The sequence below is a fragment of the Cucurbita moschata genome, unplaced genomic scaffold (assembly GCF_002738365.1).
Source record: "Cucurbita moschata cultivar Rifu unplaced genomic scaffold, Cmos_1.0 Cmo_Scf00005, whole genome shotgun sequence".
NCBI lineage: Eukaryota > Viridiplantae > Streptophyta > Magnoliopsida > Cucurbitales > Cucurbitaceae > Cucurbita > Cucurbita moschata.
The window spans coordinates 5,392,474-5,412,309 of NW_019268521.1; the positions used below are offsets into that span (position 1 = coordinate 5,392,474).

General features: G+C 35.4%; 2 protein-coding genes across 3 annotated transcripts; one reads left to right on the forward strand and one right to left on the reverse strand.

Annotated features, from left to right (window-relative positions):
• Window positions 1–2,157: 2,157 nt before the first annotated feature.
• LOC111442964 lies at window positions 2,158–5,289 on the forward strand. 2 transcript variants are annotated; one of them, XM_023080535.1, is made up of 3 exons: window positions 2,158–2,576; window positions 3,477–3,978; window positions 5,172–5,289. In XM_023080535.1, exons 1-2 carry the CDS (start codon window positions 2,257–2,259, stop codon window positions 3,949–3,951), a joined length of 795 nt encoding a protein of 264 aa, XP_022936303.1. In that variant the 5' UTR covers window positions 2,158–2,256; the 3' UTR covers window positions 3,952–3,978; window positions 5,172–5,289. The 2 variants fall into 2 exon arrangements, with proteins under 2 accessions (XP_022936303.1, XP_022936302.1); XM_023080534.1 differs by lacking the exon at window positions 5,172–5,289 and having other exon boundaries at window positions 2,159–2,576; window positions 3,477–4,588.
• On the reverse strand, window positions 5,018–19,700 carry LOC111442963 (LRR receptor-like serine/threonine-protein kinase ERECTA). The gene is made up of 29 exons (XM_023080533.1): window positions 19,550–19,700; window positions 19,209–19,368; window positions 18,804–18,911; window positions 10,678–10,708; window positions 10,534–10,605; window positions 10,375–10,446; window positions 10,229–10,300; window positions 10,087–10,158; window positions 9,932–10,003; window positions 9,773–9,844; window positions 9,619–9,690; window positions 9,462–9,530; window positions 9,313–9,384; window positions 9,111–9,182; window positions 8,908–8,979; window positions 8,748–8,819; window positions 8,600–8,671; window positions 8,449–8,520; window positions 8,285–8,356; window positions 8,143–8,214; window positions 7,981–8,052; window positions 7,826–7,897; window positions 7,538–7,606; window positions 7,378–7,449; window positions 6,931–7,010; window positions 6,602–6,730; window positions 6,182–6,529; window positions 5,706–6,082; window positions 5,018–5,603 (listed from the first exon to the last, which is right to left on the reverse strand). Exons 2-29 carry the CDS (start codon window positions 19,282–19,284, stop codon window positions 5,244–5,246), a joined length of 2,943 nt encoding a protein of 980 aa, XP_022936301.1. The 5' UTR covers window positions 19,285–19,368; window positions 19,550–19,700; the 3' UTR covers window positions 5,018–5,243.
• Window positions 19,701–19,836: the final 136 nt, after the last annotated feature.

Genomic DNA, 19,836 nt, shown 5'->3' on the forward strand with positions numbered 1-19,836 from the left:
TTTTTTTTTTTTTTTTTTTTTTTTTTTTTTTTTTTTTTTTTTTTTTTTTTTTTTGAATTGGATGGTGAGGAAGACTTGGCTTAGAATTTTGTTTATGTGGCTTGCATTTTTTTTGTAATTCATTCTTGTAGTTAGTTGAGTTTATTTAATGATGATTATTTTGTAGGGATTGGTGGTAGAGATCTCCACGTGTAGAGATGGGGAAGCTTTTCCGTTTCGATCGGGGACACTTATTTCATTTTTCATTCCCACAAAATTTCTCATTTATTGTTGCGAGATCGAAAAGGTGTGGTAATTTATTTATTTTTATTATTATTATTTTTACCTTATTTTAAAGTTTTTATTTTAATCTTCATTAAAAAAAAATCTTAATAAATCAATATATTTTATTAACTAAATATATATATATAATCTTTTACCCCACAATTTCTAAAAATTTAACTAAAAATTTAAAATTTAATATTAACATAGGTTTAACATTAAAAAAATTAAATCTTAAAATTAACTAATTTATTTTTTTAATATAGGAATATATATATATATATATATATATAGTTAAAAATATATTTATATTTAGGGGAAGAAAAATTGCATTGGGATAGGGACGGAGAATATAATCCCGTTTTCGACCCCTTTTATCTAATGAAAAAACAATGTTACTCATTCTTTGTCTAAATGGAGAATCCCCTTCTTATGGGGCTTTGGCTCTGTAGGTCATTTCTAGTTTGATTTTTTTTTTATTTTAAAAAATAAACTACAAGAGTTTAGATTTTTTAAGCTGGTCTAATTATTTTCCTTTCATATATGCATGTAGGTATGTTGATTTAAAGTAGGCCAAAAAAGAATTAGTGTAATAAATTTAAGGGCAAAAATCCGTTAGTAGTGTTTTAAAACAAACTTTAAATATTAAAATGAAAACTTGAGGATTGTAAGTATTTTTTTATAGTTTGACCTAATTCCAATACTTGGTAAGTGTGGTTGTCTTTTCAGTCTTTTTTACTGTATTTAATATATTATTTAGCTTAAAGCTTCAAAGGTTATAGTTAATGTCATATGTGTGCTTCACTTTGTTTAATTAAAAATTATAATTAGTCCAACCTCCCTAACTTTTTTTTTTTTTTTTTTTTTAAATTGAATTTTAAAAAAGGTTGTGGATAATTAAAAATAGTACTTTTATTAGTTAATTATTTAATAAAAGCTCAATTGTTCCTTCTAAGTTATGTACAATTTATTGTTATTCCCTGTGCCATTCATGTTTATTTATAACACAATTACCCAAATACCCCTTCCCTATCCATTTCTCTTTTCCTTTCCTTTCCTGATTGTGATTCTTCCCCCAACTACATGTCGTTTTGTCTAAGTCATTAGATGGCAATGCAACGAAAGGTAGGATCGACTTGTCGCTCCTCCATCCATCATAATCTGGCTCCCCTCCCTCGGGAATTTCCCACTCCCATTTATTGTAATTAAAATGCATTTTGATTACTTACGTGGCACGTGGCACCCTCCAATTTAACGTCGGAAATGACCACCTTATCCTATCCTAATCCTATGATGCTGTCTCCCTCCCCCAACCCAGCCGAGCCGAGCCAGAGCCAGAGCCGGATTTGGAAGGGACAAAGATCGTCTCCGAATTTCTATAAATCTCTCTCTCTGGGCCCCACCACCTCTTTTGGATAAGCATCGCAACACACCACCCGATTTTATGCTTCCGACTCGCCACGTCATCGCCTCTATAATCAGGTGCTCTCAGGTCTATTGTAACTTTCCGTGGTCGCCACCATTCTGTGGGTAAGGCAACCCACACCAAATAAAATAAAATAAAATTAAAAAGAAAAAAACAGCTAATAAATGTTAAGGAAAGTTATCCGGTATATTAAATAACTAGCAAGTGGATGAGGATAAGGTTTTTTTTTCCTTTCTTACCTTACCTTGCCTTTTCATTAAATTATTTTTCTTTTATACTTTTTTTTTAATAAAGAAAATTGTTTGTTATCATTTTTTTCTCCTAATCTTATCATTATTTATTTTTTTCCCAATTAATATCTTTCATCCATTTCTGATCTTGCCGGTTCTCCACGTGATTCCAATCTCGTCCGTCCATTTTTTTTTTATAATCCAAAATCCCTTCCCTTCTTTGTTTATAAAAACCCATTTCCTCTTCCTTCTTCTTCTTCTCGTCTGTGTGTTCTTTTTTCTCTCTCTTTTCTCTTTTCTCTTTTCTCCTTGTTGTCACTGTTCAAATTTCAAGTCGTCATGTCGATTACTTTGGATAGGGTTCGGCGGGTTGATCAACCCTCTGGATTCTCGCCGGAGGATTTGGGTTATGGATCTATGTTTGAGAGGTTGGAGACTGGGGATGTGGATCGCGATGTTGAAGGGTTTGAAAAGGAGGCTGAGGAATCTAATACTTGTAGCTCAGCTTCAACTTCTTCGTCTTCTTCCATCGGGAGGAATAGTGATCAGTCCGCGAGATCGTCGGATGATGAGGATAGCGGCGAGAATGATGAGGTTCAGAGCTCCTATAAAGGGCCGCTGGATATGATGGACTCCTTGGAGGAGGTTTTGCCTGTCAGGTTCGTGTTCTTTCTGTTTGATGATCTTGTTTTTCATTTGTTTTGGATGCTGTGAACTCGTACTTTCTTCCGCGAATCTTAGTTTGGTCATTGCAAATTGCAAATCGAAATCATTCATTGTCTCTAGTTAAATTTGATGGATGATCTGGAACGAGCGTGTTGAATATACGGTTGGTGAGGTTGAAATGTTTAGGGAAGGCTTAATTGAGCGTGAATATTTAATACAGTTGCAGTACAATGAACTAGGGAGTGGAGATAGTTAATCTGCCCTGCATAATGACGGAGTCATTTGATCTATGCTTCATCAATTGCTTTTGCTTCATTTTGGACTTATTACTGGGGATTACGTTACATTCTGGCGGTGACTAGTAGTTATTGCTGACTAACAGATAAAAGATTTACATTCGACTCTTGGTAGAGTCATTATTGTGGGTATGAATAAATCATGGCCTGTAGAAATCTGTTTGCTTCTTTAATAAAGATTAGTGCAATGATAAATTCGAGATAACTATATGTTATCGGAGGCTTAATAATGAGAAAAGAGAGCATTCCGAAGCTGAAGATTAGCAAATGACACCATTTTTTAATACACTTCAATCATGAGTTTCCGGTCGAATTCTTTATTCATCTTTCTTGCCAATCTCTGTAGCGGAGATTGTGTTTCTGAGATCTTCTTAAGCTAAATCAGAAAGAAATCATTGCTTTGCAGTGCTTTATAAAAATTGTTCAGCGACACTGCAAAACATTAACTACTTTTAATTTTAGCATATAACTTTAGAAACAACACTCTGCTGTTGAGATTGGGAAAAAGGATCGAGTACCTGTTATATACATTCAGGTTTTTATGCGATTCTGCACTACATTGTTCCTTTATCTAATAAGAATTGTTGCTACATGCAGAAAAGGTATCTCAAAGTTCTACAATGGAAAATCGAAGTCTTTCACGAGTTTGGCCGATGCGTCCACTGTTTCCTCAGTGGAGGAGATTGTGAAGCCAGAAAATGCCTATTCCAAGAAACGTAGGAATCTTATGGCTTTCAATCTGGTGTGGGAGAAGAACCGGAGTTTCCCCCTCAAGAATAACGGTGGTGGGATATCAAAGAGACCCATCAGCTCAAGCAGAAGCTCCTTCGCTTTGGCCGTTGCTATGAGCAGCTCCGAAAGTAACAGCAGCGAGGACTCAAATTGTAGCTCATATTCAAGCTCTCCACCGCCTCGCCCACCTCTGCACCCACAATCCAAAGCGTCCAACAGCAATCTGGCTTCCATTGTGCCACCACAACGAAATTTCTCCACTTGGCGTTCATATTCCTTGGCTGATCTACAAGAGTGTGCCACCTCTGCTAATAAGGCCAACCTAACAAATCTAAACTGACCCGGGAAATTTCCTTCTCTTGCATAGGTACGCAAGAGTCTTTTTAACTATTCTAGGGATCCTGAAATAGGAGGTTTTTTCTAGTCTGATTTTAGGTCTTATGGTCGTTACTGTACTCTATATTAAAGACCAAAACTTTCACGTCTCGTTGTTTATAATGAAATGGAGTGAGTCGCATTTTTCAACACCTGTCTGGATTGGCCCAAGACAACCATACCATCCACCTACCCACACAAACAAACAGCCACCTCGTAGGCTAGTTTGACCAATGCAACCATAACTTCCAAATTCTGTTTGGTTCACCAAGATTGATAGCCTGATTGGTTGAGCAACTTCTAAGAGCGTTCTTACGCTTTATCGAATGAAAAGATACAACCACAACGGATATAGTGACCTTTCACAGTCCATCTCCCAGTAACGTTCAAGGACATCTGCACGTTTCGACACATTTAGTTCACACTTTACAGGATTTGGGTCCCTGATATTCTTAGTTTCCCTTGAGCTTCATTTATGGTTAGATTTAACTACGGCTTCTTTGTTATAGACCTTGAGAATGTAAACATGCTCAATGCTGCAATTTGCTCGTTGCCTAAGCAATTGTAAGCATTCCCAATGGCATTGATGAGTTTCTTTAGCTGATTGCCGTTCAATGTAGATGAACATTCTTCTGCTGGGTACCGAGATGCGAGACTATTGATGTTGTAGTTGTAGTTATATATTGTTCTGCTCCTTTAAAGACTATATTCTTCTGCTGGGTACAAGTGATCCACACTCTTCGACCGACACTGCCTTTCAAACCAGTGGCCAAACAAAACTGTTTGCAAGTTGGTTTATTACCCTTGAAATCATTGCCTGGTTGAAGTTAATTGACAAACCGTACACTAAACAGAAACATGAAGCCCCAGACCAAGTGAATTATTGCTGCCTTGCTGTTAACACTTTCAAATGCCATCATCCTCTCAACTCATCATCAACTACTAGCGTGAGAACATGAAAGCCAATGATAAACACAAGGCCAGCCCCAGTTTTCAAACTCAATGTGTCCCACACCCCAAAAATCACTCAGTTAATTGAAACAATAATTCTTTCCTTCCCAAAATCATTTCTACATCTAGATCAACCAATACATCATGCATATATATGTCCATGCTTTGCTGCTTCCTACTTTTATAGCTTACACTACACATTAAAACAAGATGGTTGTTAAATCTTTTATACAGGATTTCAAGTCCTACTCACAAAGCCAACCCTTCTTGGATGGCACTCTAAGTTGTAGAGGCTTGCCTAGCTTATTACTCACTGTTTTGTGAAATAACCTCTCCAAACTTGAGGAAAAGCTGGGCATCTGACGTGCTCATGGATGGGCAGTTCAGCACGTGCGGTGTTTTTAGATTTGTATACTCGTCCCTGTAGCAAGGGGATTTTGCAGATGGGGGCATGGTTGGTGTTTGTTTTGGCACTGTGGCAGAGGGCAGAAGACTCTCAATGACGCGCGTTACTTCGTGCATCGTCGGTCGATCGGATGGCTGCCTCTTGGTGCAAAGGAGAGCAAGCTGAAACGCCTTCTTTACAGCTCCAAGGTCCTTGCAAGTTGCAGTTATTTCAGGATCAACTGTCTCCATTACAGCATTGTTGGCTGCTTTTGATAAGATCTGAGATATATGAAAGAACAAGAGAAAAGAACAACATCAATATCACGGCACTTAAAAGAACTACAGTTAGTGAAGTACATCGTACAATAAAGTTGTACTAACCAATTGGTGGAGATTTGATTCATTGTCCACAGCTTTCCTTCCTGTGAGCAATTCAAGTAACACAATGCCAAAGCTGTAGACATCGGACTTTTCAGTAAGTCGAGAAGTACGAGCATACTCCGGATCAATGTATCCAATAGTTCCCATGATGTAAGTGGACGTATAAGTCTTCGAGGTACATAAACTCTTGGCAATACCGAAATCAGTGAGATGAGCTTCAAAATCCTTGTCTAGCAGAATGTTTGATGACTTGACATCCCTGTGGATAATGCGAGGGCTACAATCATGGTGTAGATATGATAGCCCTTGAGCTGCTCCATGTGCAATATTGAGCCGAGTGTCCCAGTCCAGCTTTTTCTTCCTGGTAGAGCTAGAGCCTGTACAAATCTAGATTTATTACTCTCATTTTATGCAGATCAACTGAAACATGTAAGGCATAGTTTTGACAATATAACAACTATTAAGTGGCATCTTACAATGCAGATGATCCCAAAGACTGCCGTTTTCCATGTAGTCATAGAAGAGGAGATTCCCAGAGGGAGATAAGGAATATCCTTGGAGGCTGACCAGATTTCTGTGCTTGATGCTACCCACGGTTTGGAGTTCGGTCTCGAATCCCTTCATGCTATGTGGCTGGTGAGAGTAGAGCTTCTTGATAGCCACAGGTTTGCAGTTCTTGAGTACACATTTGTAGACTGTGCTTGAAGCTCCATATCCAATAATGTACTTTTCACTCAAATTTTCAGTCATCCTCATAATATCCTCATACACATGAAGTGCCATGTTCATGTGAAGCATCACTAGCTTGGGAGTTGAGTAAGTAACTAAGCATAATAGAATGGTTTAGTATTCAATCATTGAGAGCTGAAATACATTAAAAACCACATTCAAAGCACCTGGTTTATCAAGTGATCCATCTGGAAAAGGTATTGTGTTGTTTGGACGGCACACTGTTAGAAGGATCATCAGAAGGATCGCAATGACACCAAGAGCAATTCCCAGGATAACAGCTTTAGATATTGTCACTGCATTCAAAGCAATAAATGGCAGATTTCGTTATTCAATCCCTCACATTACAGATACAACTACATTTTCTTTATTATATCGGTGATTGTTCAGACCAGCTTCAGCTTGCACGCACCTCGACTATTCTTATGGAAGAGTCAGCTTAACTCTATTACACTTACAAATACAACTATCAGTACCGTTCAAAACGCACAATTACCTCGCTCTGTCGCCTGAGCCACATGACAGGGATAGTTGTTGCTATTCCAATATCCACATAGAGCAAGATTTCCAAGAAAACTGAAAGTAAACATATATCAGAAGTACACCCAATTATACAAGGGTCTGGAAATCTCTCATTAGAAGTTTGGGCCACTACACTAGGTAGTGTGCCAACGAGAACGTTGGCTCCTATGAGGGATGGATTATGAGATTCCACATCGATTGAAGAAGGAAATGAATCATTCCTTGTAAGAGTATGGAAACCTCTCCCTAGCAGACGCGTCTTAAAACTTTGAGAGGAAGCCCAAAAAAGACAATATTGCTAGTCATAGGGTTGGCCATTACAATAAGTGAGTATCCATTAGATTTCTTTGGTGTTTCTTTTCTGCCTTTCTTCTCGTTCCAAACTCAATCCAAATATGGAAATCAAATTTAAAGTTTTTACCTGTCAGACGAGAACCTAGAAAAGTTGTTGCTTGTGGGAATATCACCATTCAGATTGTTGTAAGATACGTTTCTGTAAGGATCAGTTTAATGAGTTAGTAACACATCTCCTGTGTCAACATTATCCCGACACTTAATGTTCGAAAGTACGACAAACTTACAATTCGGTAAGGCTTAGGCAGCTAATCAGCGACGTCACGTCCCCCGATAAATTGTTGTTTTCAAGTCTCCTACATCAGTTTCATCATGAGTAGGACACATACATAAATACTTCAAACACTTAGCAGATGAAACTCAGGCCATAGTGTCAGTAGAACGACGTGATAGCAAAAGGGGGGGAGGAGATATCGGTTCATGACATGACCAAGCCACTGGAGGACTCTTATGATAGCTCCCATTTCATCTTTTGGTAAGAACAATTGATAAAAGTTTCCAATTTCAGAACTTACAAGGAGAACAGATTTTGAAGTTGACTCAGTTCTTGAGGAATGATCCCAGAGAGCTGATTGTGTGAAATATCTCTACAGAATACCAACAAAAATACAATAGAATCAGACTCAAACACTGAAGTTCCTGCATTCAGATGGGGACAAAAATATCTTACATTTGCATTACACTCCTTAGATTGCCAAATTCAGCTGGAATAGACCCCGTTAATTGATTCCTACTTAAATTCCTAAGAACATTTAAGAACAAAGGTCAGTCAGTAATTTCAGCTCAAAGACATGGTTGGTGATTAGAAAAATGAGTTAAAGATGATACATACAGCTTTAGGAGATGTTCGAGATCGCCAAACGATGAAGAAATCGTGCTGCTAATTTTGTTATTTGAGATGTCTCTGTGCAGCAACGATGATTTAGTATGAGAAAATGGCAAAGGGTGAGTGAATTTAGATCCTATATACTTACAGCGTATCGAGATTGCCAATGCGAGATAGCTCGACTGGAATAGGACCTCGTAGAACATTAGAGGAGAGATTCCTGCAGATAGACAGCCAAATGAAGCAGATTTTATGATGTCCGTCCTAATGAACGGAGAAGAAGCTCTTAAGCTCTTAATCAACTCGACTTACAAGTACGTCATACTCTCTAGCTTCTCGAAAGACGGCGGGATAGTTCCATTCAACTTGTTGCCATGAAGATTTCTGAAACCAACAGATTTTAACTGTCTTAATGAATAGCAGACGGTTCTGAATGGAATCCGAGTTTGGATTAGATTCTTACAGGCTGTTGAGATTTGTGCAAGAGCTAAGATTATCAGGGATAGGACCTTCAAGATTGTTATTAGCAATGTTTCTGCAACGACGCTTCATCAGTAATGGAACGAGGGATTGCAAAAGCAGTCATATAAGAACAGTATGATGAAGCTTACAGATCGAACAAATCGGTGAGTTTCCCGAGCTCGGCTGGAATATTCCCAGTAAGACGATTATCATTCAGTTCCCTGCAAAAGAACAAAGATTACAACATAATGGAGCTTTGTCATAGAGAGATCCACATTAATAGGAACACAAATAAGACAGGAATGTTACAGATAATGGAGCTTTGTCATATTCCCGAGCTCTGCCGGGATGGACCCGGTGAGTTTGTTGCTATGCAAGTACCTGTATGCCATCATCGACGCCGCTCACCGGAATTAGTACCCATAAAATGTGAGTAATATTACATTCTTACATACATAGATAGCAAAAATAATGGGAAACAAGCATACTAGAAGCAGTAAAAGTATGCTTACAGTTTCTCAGTATAAGTCAAATTCCCTAAGATAGAAGGGATTGGACCAGATAACATGTTGCAGCTCAAATCTCTGATTACGATATGGAGAAGTTAGAAACAAAGCCATAAACGAAACGGAGAGCGAGAATCGAGTGATAAAGATTCTCCTTAGGAAAAAAATGGTCCATGAACTTGGTTGTGAGAAAGATTAAGTTGCTTACAGCACGGCAAGCGCCTGCATCAGACCGATTACCGGTGGGATGGGACCTGATAGCTGATTACCCTGCAGGGACCTGAACATAACATTTGAACATTGGAACATAGCAGCAGAAACAGTACGAAAATGAAAAATCGCTTCACGAACACATACAACGTGGCAACTTGAAGAAAACCAATGTTGAATGGTATCTCTCCAGTGAGATGATTATACGACAGGTCTCTGTCGAGAAACACGAGAACGAAACTTCAGCTAGTTGTGCACATAAGATCGTAACCATAGTATTCAATGAGAAGGAGATAATACATACAAGACCTGGAAGGCTGTGCAGTTGCCTATGGTTTGAGGTATGCTGCCTGTTAAACTGTTGTTTCTCACATCACTTCAAATGGAAAGAGTGTCACGAGGCTAAGCACAAGCTCAAATGGGTAAGGAAAGAAATGGTATAGCTTTTGATCACTTACAAATACCATAAGCCAGTGAGCTGACACATATCTGGAGACAGCGCGCCCACCAAATTGTTGCCGCGCAGACCACTGACATGGAGTAGAACAACAAATGAAGCATTAAGAGCCAACAAAAACAGGGTGATATCTGTAAGAACATGAGTAAAAAGTACTCACAGATATTGCAACACTTCATTCCAGTAAATTAGTCTTGGGATTTCCCCGCTGAGATTGTTCTGTGCTAGATCTCTACAGCCATATCCTTCACTTGTTAGTTCATTATTATATGAACATTGGAAGGCAGTGGAAAAAGGGATGCCATGAAAACTTACAAAACCTTCAAGTTTGGAATCTGAGATAATGTCGATGGGATCGGCCCAATGAGTCGATTGTTCTTCAGAACACTGATAGCATACAAGATAATTAGTATGTCACTGTGTAAGTCATAGGTTATAGACATGTATTAGAGCTTACAGCATTTCCAGCTGCTTCAATTTCGATATGGAAAAGGGTATGTCTCCATATATCTCATTAAACGATAAGTCCCTACAAAGATCGGTCGGCTAACCGTGAGCTTAAGCCAAATATATTGCATATTCCCTAAACTCTATATGACTTACAGATTTGTTAATGAAGAACAGTCACCAATCTCATCTGGGATTTGTCCAGAAAGGCTATTCCCCCTTAAATCCCTGTTCAAAGAACACCACTCAGCCATGTAAGATATGAAAAGAAGGGTTAGAAAGTGGAAAATGTAGAGAAAAGAGAGGGAGGAGTACAAGGTTTGCAGGCCCTTGAGGTTGCCGACAGAAGGAGAAATTTCCCCATCAAGATTGAGGCCTGAAAGATTACTGGAACAAGAAAACAATTGGAAAAGGGTGATGAACAAGTAAGAACAAGCTTGGTTTGCTTATGAAACTTACAGAGATATGACATTGAGAGTGTCATTGTCGCTGTTGGTTTTTTGGCCTTGATCTCACTCTAATTAATTTCAATCAATTAATTGATGTTTTGATGATAACAAACCTACTTTTTAATTATTAACTATTTTCAGTATTTTGAACTGTCCACAGTATAAGGTCGGGAATAACGATTTCAATGACTTTTCAATTACTCAAATCAGAGCTAAAACGAAAATTACAGTCGAGACAACATACCGGGCGTGATGATGTGGCAGCAAAATCAAAATGATGGACAAATCAAGATATATCAAAGTATGACATTTATGATTTTTGGAGAGTAACAAATGGTGGAGTTTTTCTTATTACTATATTTTTAAATAAAGTTATTTTTACAAAATATAAATTTGAATCTAACCGTTACTCACATCGATTTTTATTATTACTATATTATATTATTATATTATTATATTTTAAAATTTTGGTGGTTACTCACATAGTTTTTATTATTATTATATTATTATATTTATAATAAATTTTGAATTTCATTTGACCGTTACTCACATAACTTTTTATTATTATTATATTATATTACTATTATATTAAAATTTTGAAATAAATGAATTTAGAAAATTTTCTTATTTATTTACTTTTAATCTCCACCTTCCATTATTCCTAACACAATCCAATGGTCAATATTCAATCCTACATTTTGCCACTTTTCTCCTCTATATAAACTCATCTTCCCCACATTTTAAAATACACAACTTACATACATTCTCCAATCCTCATTTGTTCAAAGTCTCCATTGTTTGTTGCTCTCTCCAAGCTTACAAGTTCATTTCTTTTCATCTTATTCTTGAGAGGGATTATTTTTGTATTGTGAGGAAATAGTTGTGAGTATCCCAAATTGTAAATCTACTCTTTGAGAGAGTTGTGGTGTGTTATTATCAAACTCAAATACTTGTATCGGTTTGATCCTGCGCCGTGGAAAGGATTGAGTTTGCTCTTGAACTCGTAAAAAGAGCGGTGTAGCGGTTTGGCTCAGATCCGTGGAAAGAGTCGAGAAAGTTCTTTATTCAAATTCCCAAGAGGCGCTTGGGGAGTGGAGTAGGTCGAGTTTGACCGAACCACTATAAAACTACGGTGTCATTTTCTCTAACTCTTTTCTACTTAATTTCAAAATTATTATTGTGATTTATTGCATGTTCTACTTGATTATTGTTTTGACTTGAATTACTTTGTTATAGTAATTATCATCTTCTACTTATTTGCAAAAAGTTTCATCATTAGAAAAATTAATCACGTTTAAACACTTTTATCGTTAAAACCCTATTCACCCCCCCTCTAGGGTTGCCATACCGATCCAACAATTGGTATCAGAGCAGGTTGCTCCCATAGATTTTTTATCTAAACTTTATTGTTCGAGCTTATGGCAAACCTACGTGTTAAAAATGGTTTTAGTGAAGGGCAATCAACTTCTAGGCCACCTTATTTTGATGGAACAAATTATACATGTTGGAAAGCTAGAATGAAAATTTATTTGCAATCCGTTGATTATCAATTGTGGTTAAATGTTAGTAATGGTCCTTACATTCCAATAAAAATTGTTAATAATATTGAGGTGCCTAAATTAGAAAATGAATTTGATGAGCATGATATGAAAAAATGTTCTTTAAATGCTAGTGCTATCAATTGTCTGTATTGTGCCTTAAGTAATGACGAATTTAATAGAGTATGTATGTGTTCTTCGGCATATGAAATTTGGAAAACTCTTGAAGTAACTCATGAGGGAACCAATCAAGTTAAAGAAACAAAAATTAGCATGTTAGTTCATAATTATGAACTATTTAAAATGGAGGAAAATGAACCTATTGGTGATATGTTTACTAGATTTACTAATATTTTAAATGCTTTGAAAAATCTTGGAAAAGTATATTCTACTTCCGAAAATGTAAGAAAAATTCTTAGGTCTTTGCCTAAAAGTTGGGAGGCAAAAGTGACGGCGATTCAAGAAGCAAAGGATCTCACAAAGCTTCCTTTGGATGAACTCGTTGGTTCTCTCATGACACATGAGATTACCATGAACGGGCACATGGAAGAAGAATCCAAAAAGAAGAAAAGTATAGCCCTAAAGTCCATCAAAGTTGACTCTGAAGATGAGGACGTCCTTGATGAAGATGATGTCGCCTACTTCACACGTAAGTATAAAAATTTTATTAAAAGGAAGAAACAATTCAAGAAACATTTCACAAATCAAAAAGAGTCAAAAGGTGAGAAGAGCAAAAACGATGAGGTAATATGTTATGAATGTAAAAAGCCGGGTCATATAAGAACGGATTGTCCTCTCCTCAAATCATCTAAGAAATCCAAGAAGAAAGCAATGAAGGCTACTTGGGATGATAGTGATGAAAGTGCAAGTGGAAGTGATGAAGAAGTAGCAAATTTTTGCTTCATGGCTCATAGTGACAAAGAGGATGAACAAGAAGATGAACAAGAAGATGAGGTAACTCTTGAATCTCTTTCTTATCATGAATTATTTAAACTTGTTGATGAGATGACAATTGATTTAGAAAAACTTAGTTCAAAGTATGTTGTGCTTAAAAAGAAATATAAGACTTCAATTATTGAAAATAAGTCTTTACTAAATGAAATTTCTTGCTTAAAAGAGAAGTATCATAATATTGTTAAAATTGATGTACCTTGTGAAAAGCATGTATTTGATTGTGATGAGAAAAATGCATTACTTGATAAAGTCAAGTCTCTTGAGCATGATTGTTGTGAAAAAGATAAATTAATTAAATTGCTCAAAGAAAATGAATCAAATAATTTGCAAGAACTTGGTAGGGCTAAGGAGTCTATTAAAATGTTAACAATAGGTGCTCAAAAATTAGATAAAATACTTGAAGGAGGTAAGTCATATGGTGATAAAAGAGGATTAGGCTATATTGATGAATGTTCTACACCTTCAAGTTCTAAAACAATATTTGTTAAAGCATCCCCTATCTTGTCTAAATCTAGCAATAAATTTGTATCTAAGTATGATAAATCTAGATTTGTGCCTATATGTCATTATTGTGGTGTTGAAGGTCATATTAGACCTAAGTGCTTTAAATTGAAAAATTCTCAAAACATTCCTTTAGGAAGAAAAGTTTCTCAAAATACAAAATTTAACAATGTTTTAGAAAATAATTTTTCGAATAAAAATAGAATACACAAATTTAGTCCAAGAAATAAATTATTGCATAATGTTGTTTGTTTTTCATGTGGTAAGTTTGGACATAAAGATTATTCTTGTTACTTATCTAAATACAATGTCTTTAATATGAATGCAAATATGAAATGGATTCCTAAATTTGTGAACACTAACTTTCTAGGACCCAAACAAGTATGGGTACCAAAATGTCAATTTTGAATATCCTTGTTTTTAGGTTTGTTTGAAAGCCTCCAAGAAAAATAAGTGGTACTTGGATAGTGGTTGCTCAAGACACATGACGGGTAATCCATCCAAGTTTGTGAATCTTTCCAAGAAGGATGGTGGCTTAGTAACCTTTGGTGATAACAAGAAGGGTAAAATAATTGGTAAGGGTACTATAGGTAATGACTCTTGTACTCTCATTGAAAATGTATTGTTAGTTGATGGTTTAAAGCATGACTTACTTAGCATTAGTCAATTATGTGATAAAGGTTTTAGAGTTGTATTTGATAAGAATAATTGCATAATTGAAAATGCTAGTGATAGAAAAGTTTTGTTTGTAGGAAATAGAGATGATAATGTGTATACTATTGATTTGAATGATTGTCCTACAAATGATAAATGTCTTTCGGTTTTGCTTAATAACTCTTGGCTATGGCATAGAAGACTAGGACATGCTAGTATGTACTTGATTTCAAATATTTCAAAAAATTCATTAGTTAGAGGTCTTCCTCAACTTAAATTTGAAAAAGATAAAATTTGTGACGCTTGTCAAATGGGTAAGCAAACTAAGTCTTCTTTCAAATCTAAAAATATGATTTCTACTATTAGACCTCTTCAACTACTCCATATGGACTTATTTGGCCCTTCTAAAATAGCTAGTTATGGAGGAAATTATTATGCTTTTGTTATAGTGGATGATTTTTCAAGATTTACTTGGGTTTTGATGATAAAACATAAGAATGATGCTTTGAAAAGATTTGCTAGTTTTGTAAAAAGAGTTCAAAATGAAAAAGGATTTTTAATTACTAAAATTAGGAGTGACCATGGGGGAGAATTTGATAGTGTTGCCTTTCAAAAATTTTGTGAAGATAATGGTCTTTCTCATGACTTCTCCTCTCCAAGGACTCCTCAACAAAACGGTGTGGTTGAAAGGAAAAATCGTACTTTACAAGAATTTGCTAGATCAATGTTAAATGAGTATGATTTACCTAAATATTTTTGGGCGGAAGCCGTTAATACCGCTTGTTATATTTTAAATAGAGTTTTAATTAGACCTTCATTAAATAAAACTCCTTATGAACTTTGGCATAACAAAATTCCAAATGTTGGGTATTTCAAAGTTTTTGGTTGTAAATGTTTTATTTTGAACAACAAAGAAAAGCTTGGAAAGTTTGATTCAAAAACGGATATTGGTATTTTTCTTGGCTATTCATCTACTAGTAAAGCTTATAGAATTTTCAATAAGAGAACTCTAATTATTGAAGAATCTATGCATGTGGTATTTGATGAATCTTGCAATAATATTTCTAATGAGTCTATTTGTAGTGATGATTTAGAAAGAAATTTTGGAGACTTACTCGTTAGTGACAACGGCAAGGAAATTGTTACGAGTAAAGAAGAGGTGAGCTTAAAGGAAGAAGGTTCTTCATCAATGCCAAAAGAATGGAGGTATGCCTTGTCTCATCCCAAAGACTTGATTCTTGGTGATCTCGAACAAGGTGTGAAAACTCGCTCTTCTATTAATTTATTTAATAATCTTGCTTTTGTTTCTCAAATTGAACCAAAAAGTCTTAAGGATGCCGAAAATGATGAGTTTTGGATTTTAGCCATGCAAGAAGAGCTAAATCAATTTGAAAGGAACAAAGTTTGGAAATTAGTCCCGAGGCCATCTAATACTTCTATTATTGGAACCAAATGGGTTTTTAGAAATAAAATGGATGAAAATGGGAATATCATGAGAAATAAAGCTAGGCTTGTAGCTCAAGGTTATTGTCAAGAGGAAGGCATAGATTATGAAGAAACTTTTGCACCCGTTGCTAGATTAGAAGCTATTAGAATGTTACTTGCTTTTGCTTCTTACAAAAATTTTGTATTATATCAAATGGATGTGAAAAGTGCATTTTTGAATGGTTATATTATGGAGGAAGTTTATGTAGAACAACCTCCCGGATTTGAAAATGTAGAATTTCCTCATCATGTCTATAAGTTGAAAAAGGCTCTTTATGGCTTAAAACAAGCTCCAAGAGCTTGGTATGATAGACTTAGTAATTTTCTTATTGGGAATGATTTTAAAATGGGCAAACTCGACACTACACTCTTTATTAAGATTAAAGAAAACGATATGCTATTAGTGCAAATATATGTGGATGATATCATATTTGGTTCTACTAATCCTTCTTTATGTGAAGAATTTGCTAAATGTATGCATAGTGAGTTTGAGATGAGTATGATGGGAGAACTTAGTTTCTTTCTTGGACTTCAAATCAAACAACTCAAGGATGGTATCTTCATCAATCAAGAGAAATACACTAAAGATTTGCTCAAAAGATTCAAGTTCAATGGAGGTAAGATTGCAAGAACTCCCATGAGCACATCCACTAAGCTTGACAAGGATGAAAAAGGTAAAAGTGTGGATATTAAAACTTATCGAGGTATGATTGGATCTTTACTTTACTTGACCGCTAGTAGACCCGATATTATGTTTAGTGTGTGTCTTTGTGCTAGATTTCAATCTTCTCCTAAGGAATCTCATTTACATGCGGTTAAGAGAATATTTAAATATTTGCTTGGAACTATTGATTTAGGATTGTGGTATCCTAGAAATGTTGAATTTAAATTGATAGGATATTCTGATGCGGATTTTGCCGGAAGCTTACTTGATCGTAAAAGTACTAGTGGAACTTGTCAATTTCTTGGTAGTTCCTTAGTTTCTTGGTTTAGTAAAAAGCAAAATTCGGTTGCCTTATCTACTACCGAAGCGGAATATATTGCGGTTGCTAGTTGTTGTGCTCAAATTCTTTGGATGAAACAAACTCTTTGTGATTTTGGATTAAAGTTTCATAGTGTGCCTATATTTTGTGATAATACAAGTGCTATTAATTTAACTAAAAATCCTATTCATCATTCTAGAACTAAACATATTGACATTAGACATCATTTTATTAGAGAGCACGTGCAAAATGGACATATTATTCTTGATTTTGTAAACTCTAATAATCAACTAGCCGATATTTTCACCAAGCCATTGAATGAAGAAATTTTTTGCAAAAATAGGCTTGAGCTTGGTATTATTCGTTGTGATATATCTTGAATTTTATAATTTTTGAATGCATGTTTTTAGGGGGAGCCATTACGTCATTCTTAAATGTATTCTCTTTCGATTGTTCTTTTTGATGATTACAAAGGGGGAGAAAATTAAGAAAAATATGCTCTAAGTTTGTTGTTTTATTATTTATGAATCATTTACTTGTTTGATGTTTCATAATTTCTTGAGGCATTAATATAGGGGAGAATATGCTTGAGTAAAATTTATGATAATATATTAGCATATATTACATGGATGGTGTATTACCTTGGTTTTTATGAATTTTTCTTGAAATGGTTTGTCATCATCAAAAAGGGGGAGATTGTTGGTTTTTTGGCCTTGATCTCACTCTAATTAATTTCAATCAATTAATTGATGTTTTGATGATAACAAACCTACTTTTTAATTATTAATTATTTTCAGTATTTTGAACTGTCCAACAGTATAAGGTCGGGAATAACAATTTCAACGACTTTTCAATTACTCAAATCAGAGCTAAAACGAAGAAATTACAGTCGAGACAACATACCCGACGTGATGATGTGGCAGCAAAATCAAAATGATGGACAAATCAAGATATATCAAAGTATGACATTTATGATTTTTGGAGAGTAACAAATGGTGGAGTTTTTCTTATTACTATATTTTTAAATAAAGTTATTTTTACAAAATATAAATTTGAATCTAACCGTTACTCACATCGATTTTTATTATTACTATATTATATTATTATATTATTATATTTTAAAATTTTGGTGGTTACTCACATAGTTTTTATTATTATTATATTATTATATTTATAATAAATTTTGAATTTCATTTGACCGTTACTCACATAACTTTTTATTATTATTATATTATATTACTATTATATTAAAATTTTGAAATAAATGAATTTAGAAAATTTTCTTATTTATTTACTTTTAATCTCCACCTTCCATTATTCCTAACACAATCCAATGGTCAATATTCAATCCTACATTTTGCCACTTTTCTCCTCTATATAAACTCATCTTCCCCACATTTTAAAATACACAACTTACATACATCTCCAATCCTCATTTGTTCAAAGTCTCCATTGTTTGTTGCTCTCTCCAAGCTTACAAGTTCATTTCTTTTCATCTTATTCTTGAGAGGGATTATTTTTGTATTGTGAGGAAATAGTTGTGAGTATCCCAAATTGTAAATCTACTCTTTGAGAGAGTTGTGGTGTGTTATTATCAAACTCAAATACTTGTATCGGTTTGATCCTGCGCCGTGGAAAGGATTGAGTTTGCTCTTGAACTCGTAAAAAGAGCGGTGTAGCGGTTTGGCTCAGATCCGTGGAAAGAGTCGAGAAAGTTCTTTATTCAAATTCCCAAGAGGCGCTTGGGGAGTGGAGTAGGTCGAGTTTGACCGAACCACTATAAAACTACGGTGTCATTTTCTCTAACTCTTTTCTACTTAATTTCAAAATTATTATTGTGATTTATTGCATGTTCTACTTGATTATTGTTTTGACTTGAATTACTTTGTTATAGTAATTATCATCTTCTACTTATTTGCAAAAAGTTTCATCATTAGAAAAATTAATCACGTTTAAACACTTTTATCGTTAAAACCCTATTCACCCCCCCTCTAGGGTTGCCATACCGATCCAACAGTCGCAGGTGACACCTCTCCATATACAATAGTCTGATGAAGGTGAGCTTGTCCAATCATATAGAACATTATCAACATCCCTGAATGATTTCTTTATGTCCAACAACGATGCTCCTTCATCACAACAAAACATGTATAGCTTAAGATCTGAAGTCTCCATAGCCATTAGAGATCAAGAGTTCATTTCAGAATGACCCAATAGCTTTCAAATAAGAGATTCTTAGCACTGGTTTCAAAGATTTATAAAAGAAATGCATGGGAACTGTTGAAATAACATTATAAAATCATTAGGCCTCTTTGAAACAGAGTAAAGGGTGTCCAAAAAGTCCATAACAACGTTCACCCAACCTTTGATTATCAATGGCATTATAGAGTTAAAGTTCTTCATCTCATGTGTTAATGGTGGCTTACCATCATCGGAGTTCACCACGCCGACGGTAGCACAGAAGAGAAAACCCAGAATAACGAGCTCGACGGGGAATGCCATGGCTGCCGTCTTCCCAGGCTTCGCTTTACACCATTGCTGCAGCTTCCATGGCTGGGTAGTAGCAAGAATCTTCAAAACCCGTTTCTAGTAACACCAAAACGAAAGAAAAGATGGAACCCTCTTGAATTTGGGTGAATGGCGTTAAAATGCTAACATTGTTGAGAGTTGAAGAGGAAAAATATTCGAATTCCCCTTTTTAGTGATTGGATTCTTACGATGAAGCAAAGAAAAGCGATGGGCGTTCAACCACATCGCGAAGCAATACATAACTGTGTAGAAGTGGAGAGAGAATTGGGGAAATCAGAGAGTATGAAGAAATGAATTATTTCACAGATAAAGAGAAAAACCCATCTCTGCCAGAACTGTAACAATCTCTGCAACATCACTCAGCCACAGCCCGCCCCCTTCACCCCACCACCTCCCTTTCTCTCTCTACATCTCCTCCTTTTCTCTCTCCTCATTTCCTTTGCAAAATTTGCAAATGGGCTCTTCTGAGTAATAAGGGGTCGCTTTCTTGGCGAGTTTTTTTTTTTTTTTTTTTTTTTTTTGGGG

Excerpts from the sequence above, each read along its gene's own strand:
- LOC111442964 (XM_023080535.1), top strand. The coding sequence starts at position 2,257 with ATGTCGATTACTTTGGATAGGGTTCGGCGGGTTGATCAACCCTCTGGA. Across the intron at positions 2,577-3,476 it reads GAGGAGGTTTTGCCTGTCAG|AAAAGGTATCTCAAAGTTCT; the intron begins GTTCGTGTTCTT and ends TGCTACATGCAG.
- LOC111442963 (XM_023080533.1), bottom strand. The coding sequence starts at position 19,284 with ATGGCATTCCCCGTCGAGCTCGTTATTCTGGGTTTTCTCTTCTGTGCT. Across the intron at positions 6,731-6,930 it reads GGCTCAGGCGACAGAGCGAG|TGACAATATCTAAAGCTGTT; the intron begins GTAATTGTGCGT and ends CTTTGAATGCAG. Across the intron at positions 6,530-6,601 it reads TGGATCACTTGATAAACCAG|TTACTTACTCAACTCCCAAG; the intron begins GTGCTTTGAATG and ends TATTATGCTTAG.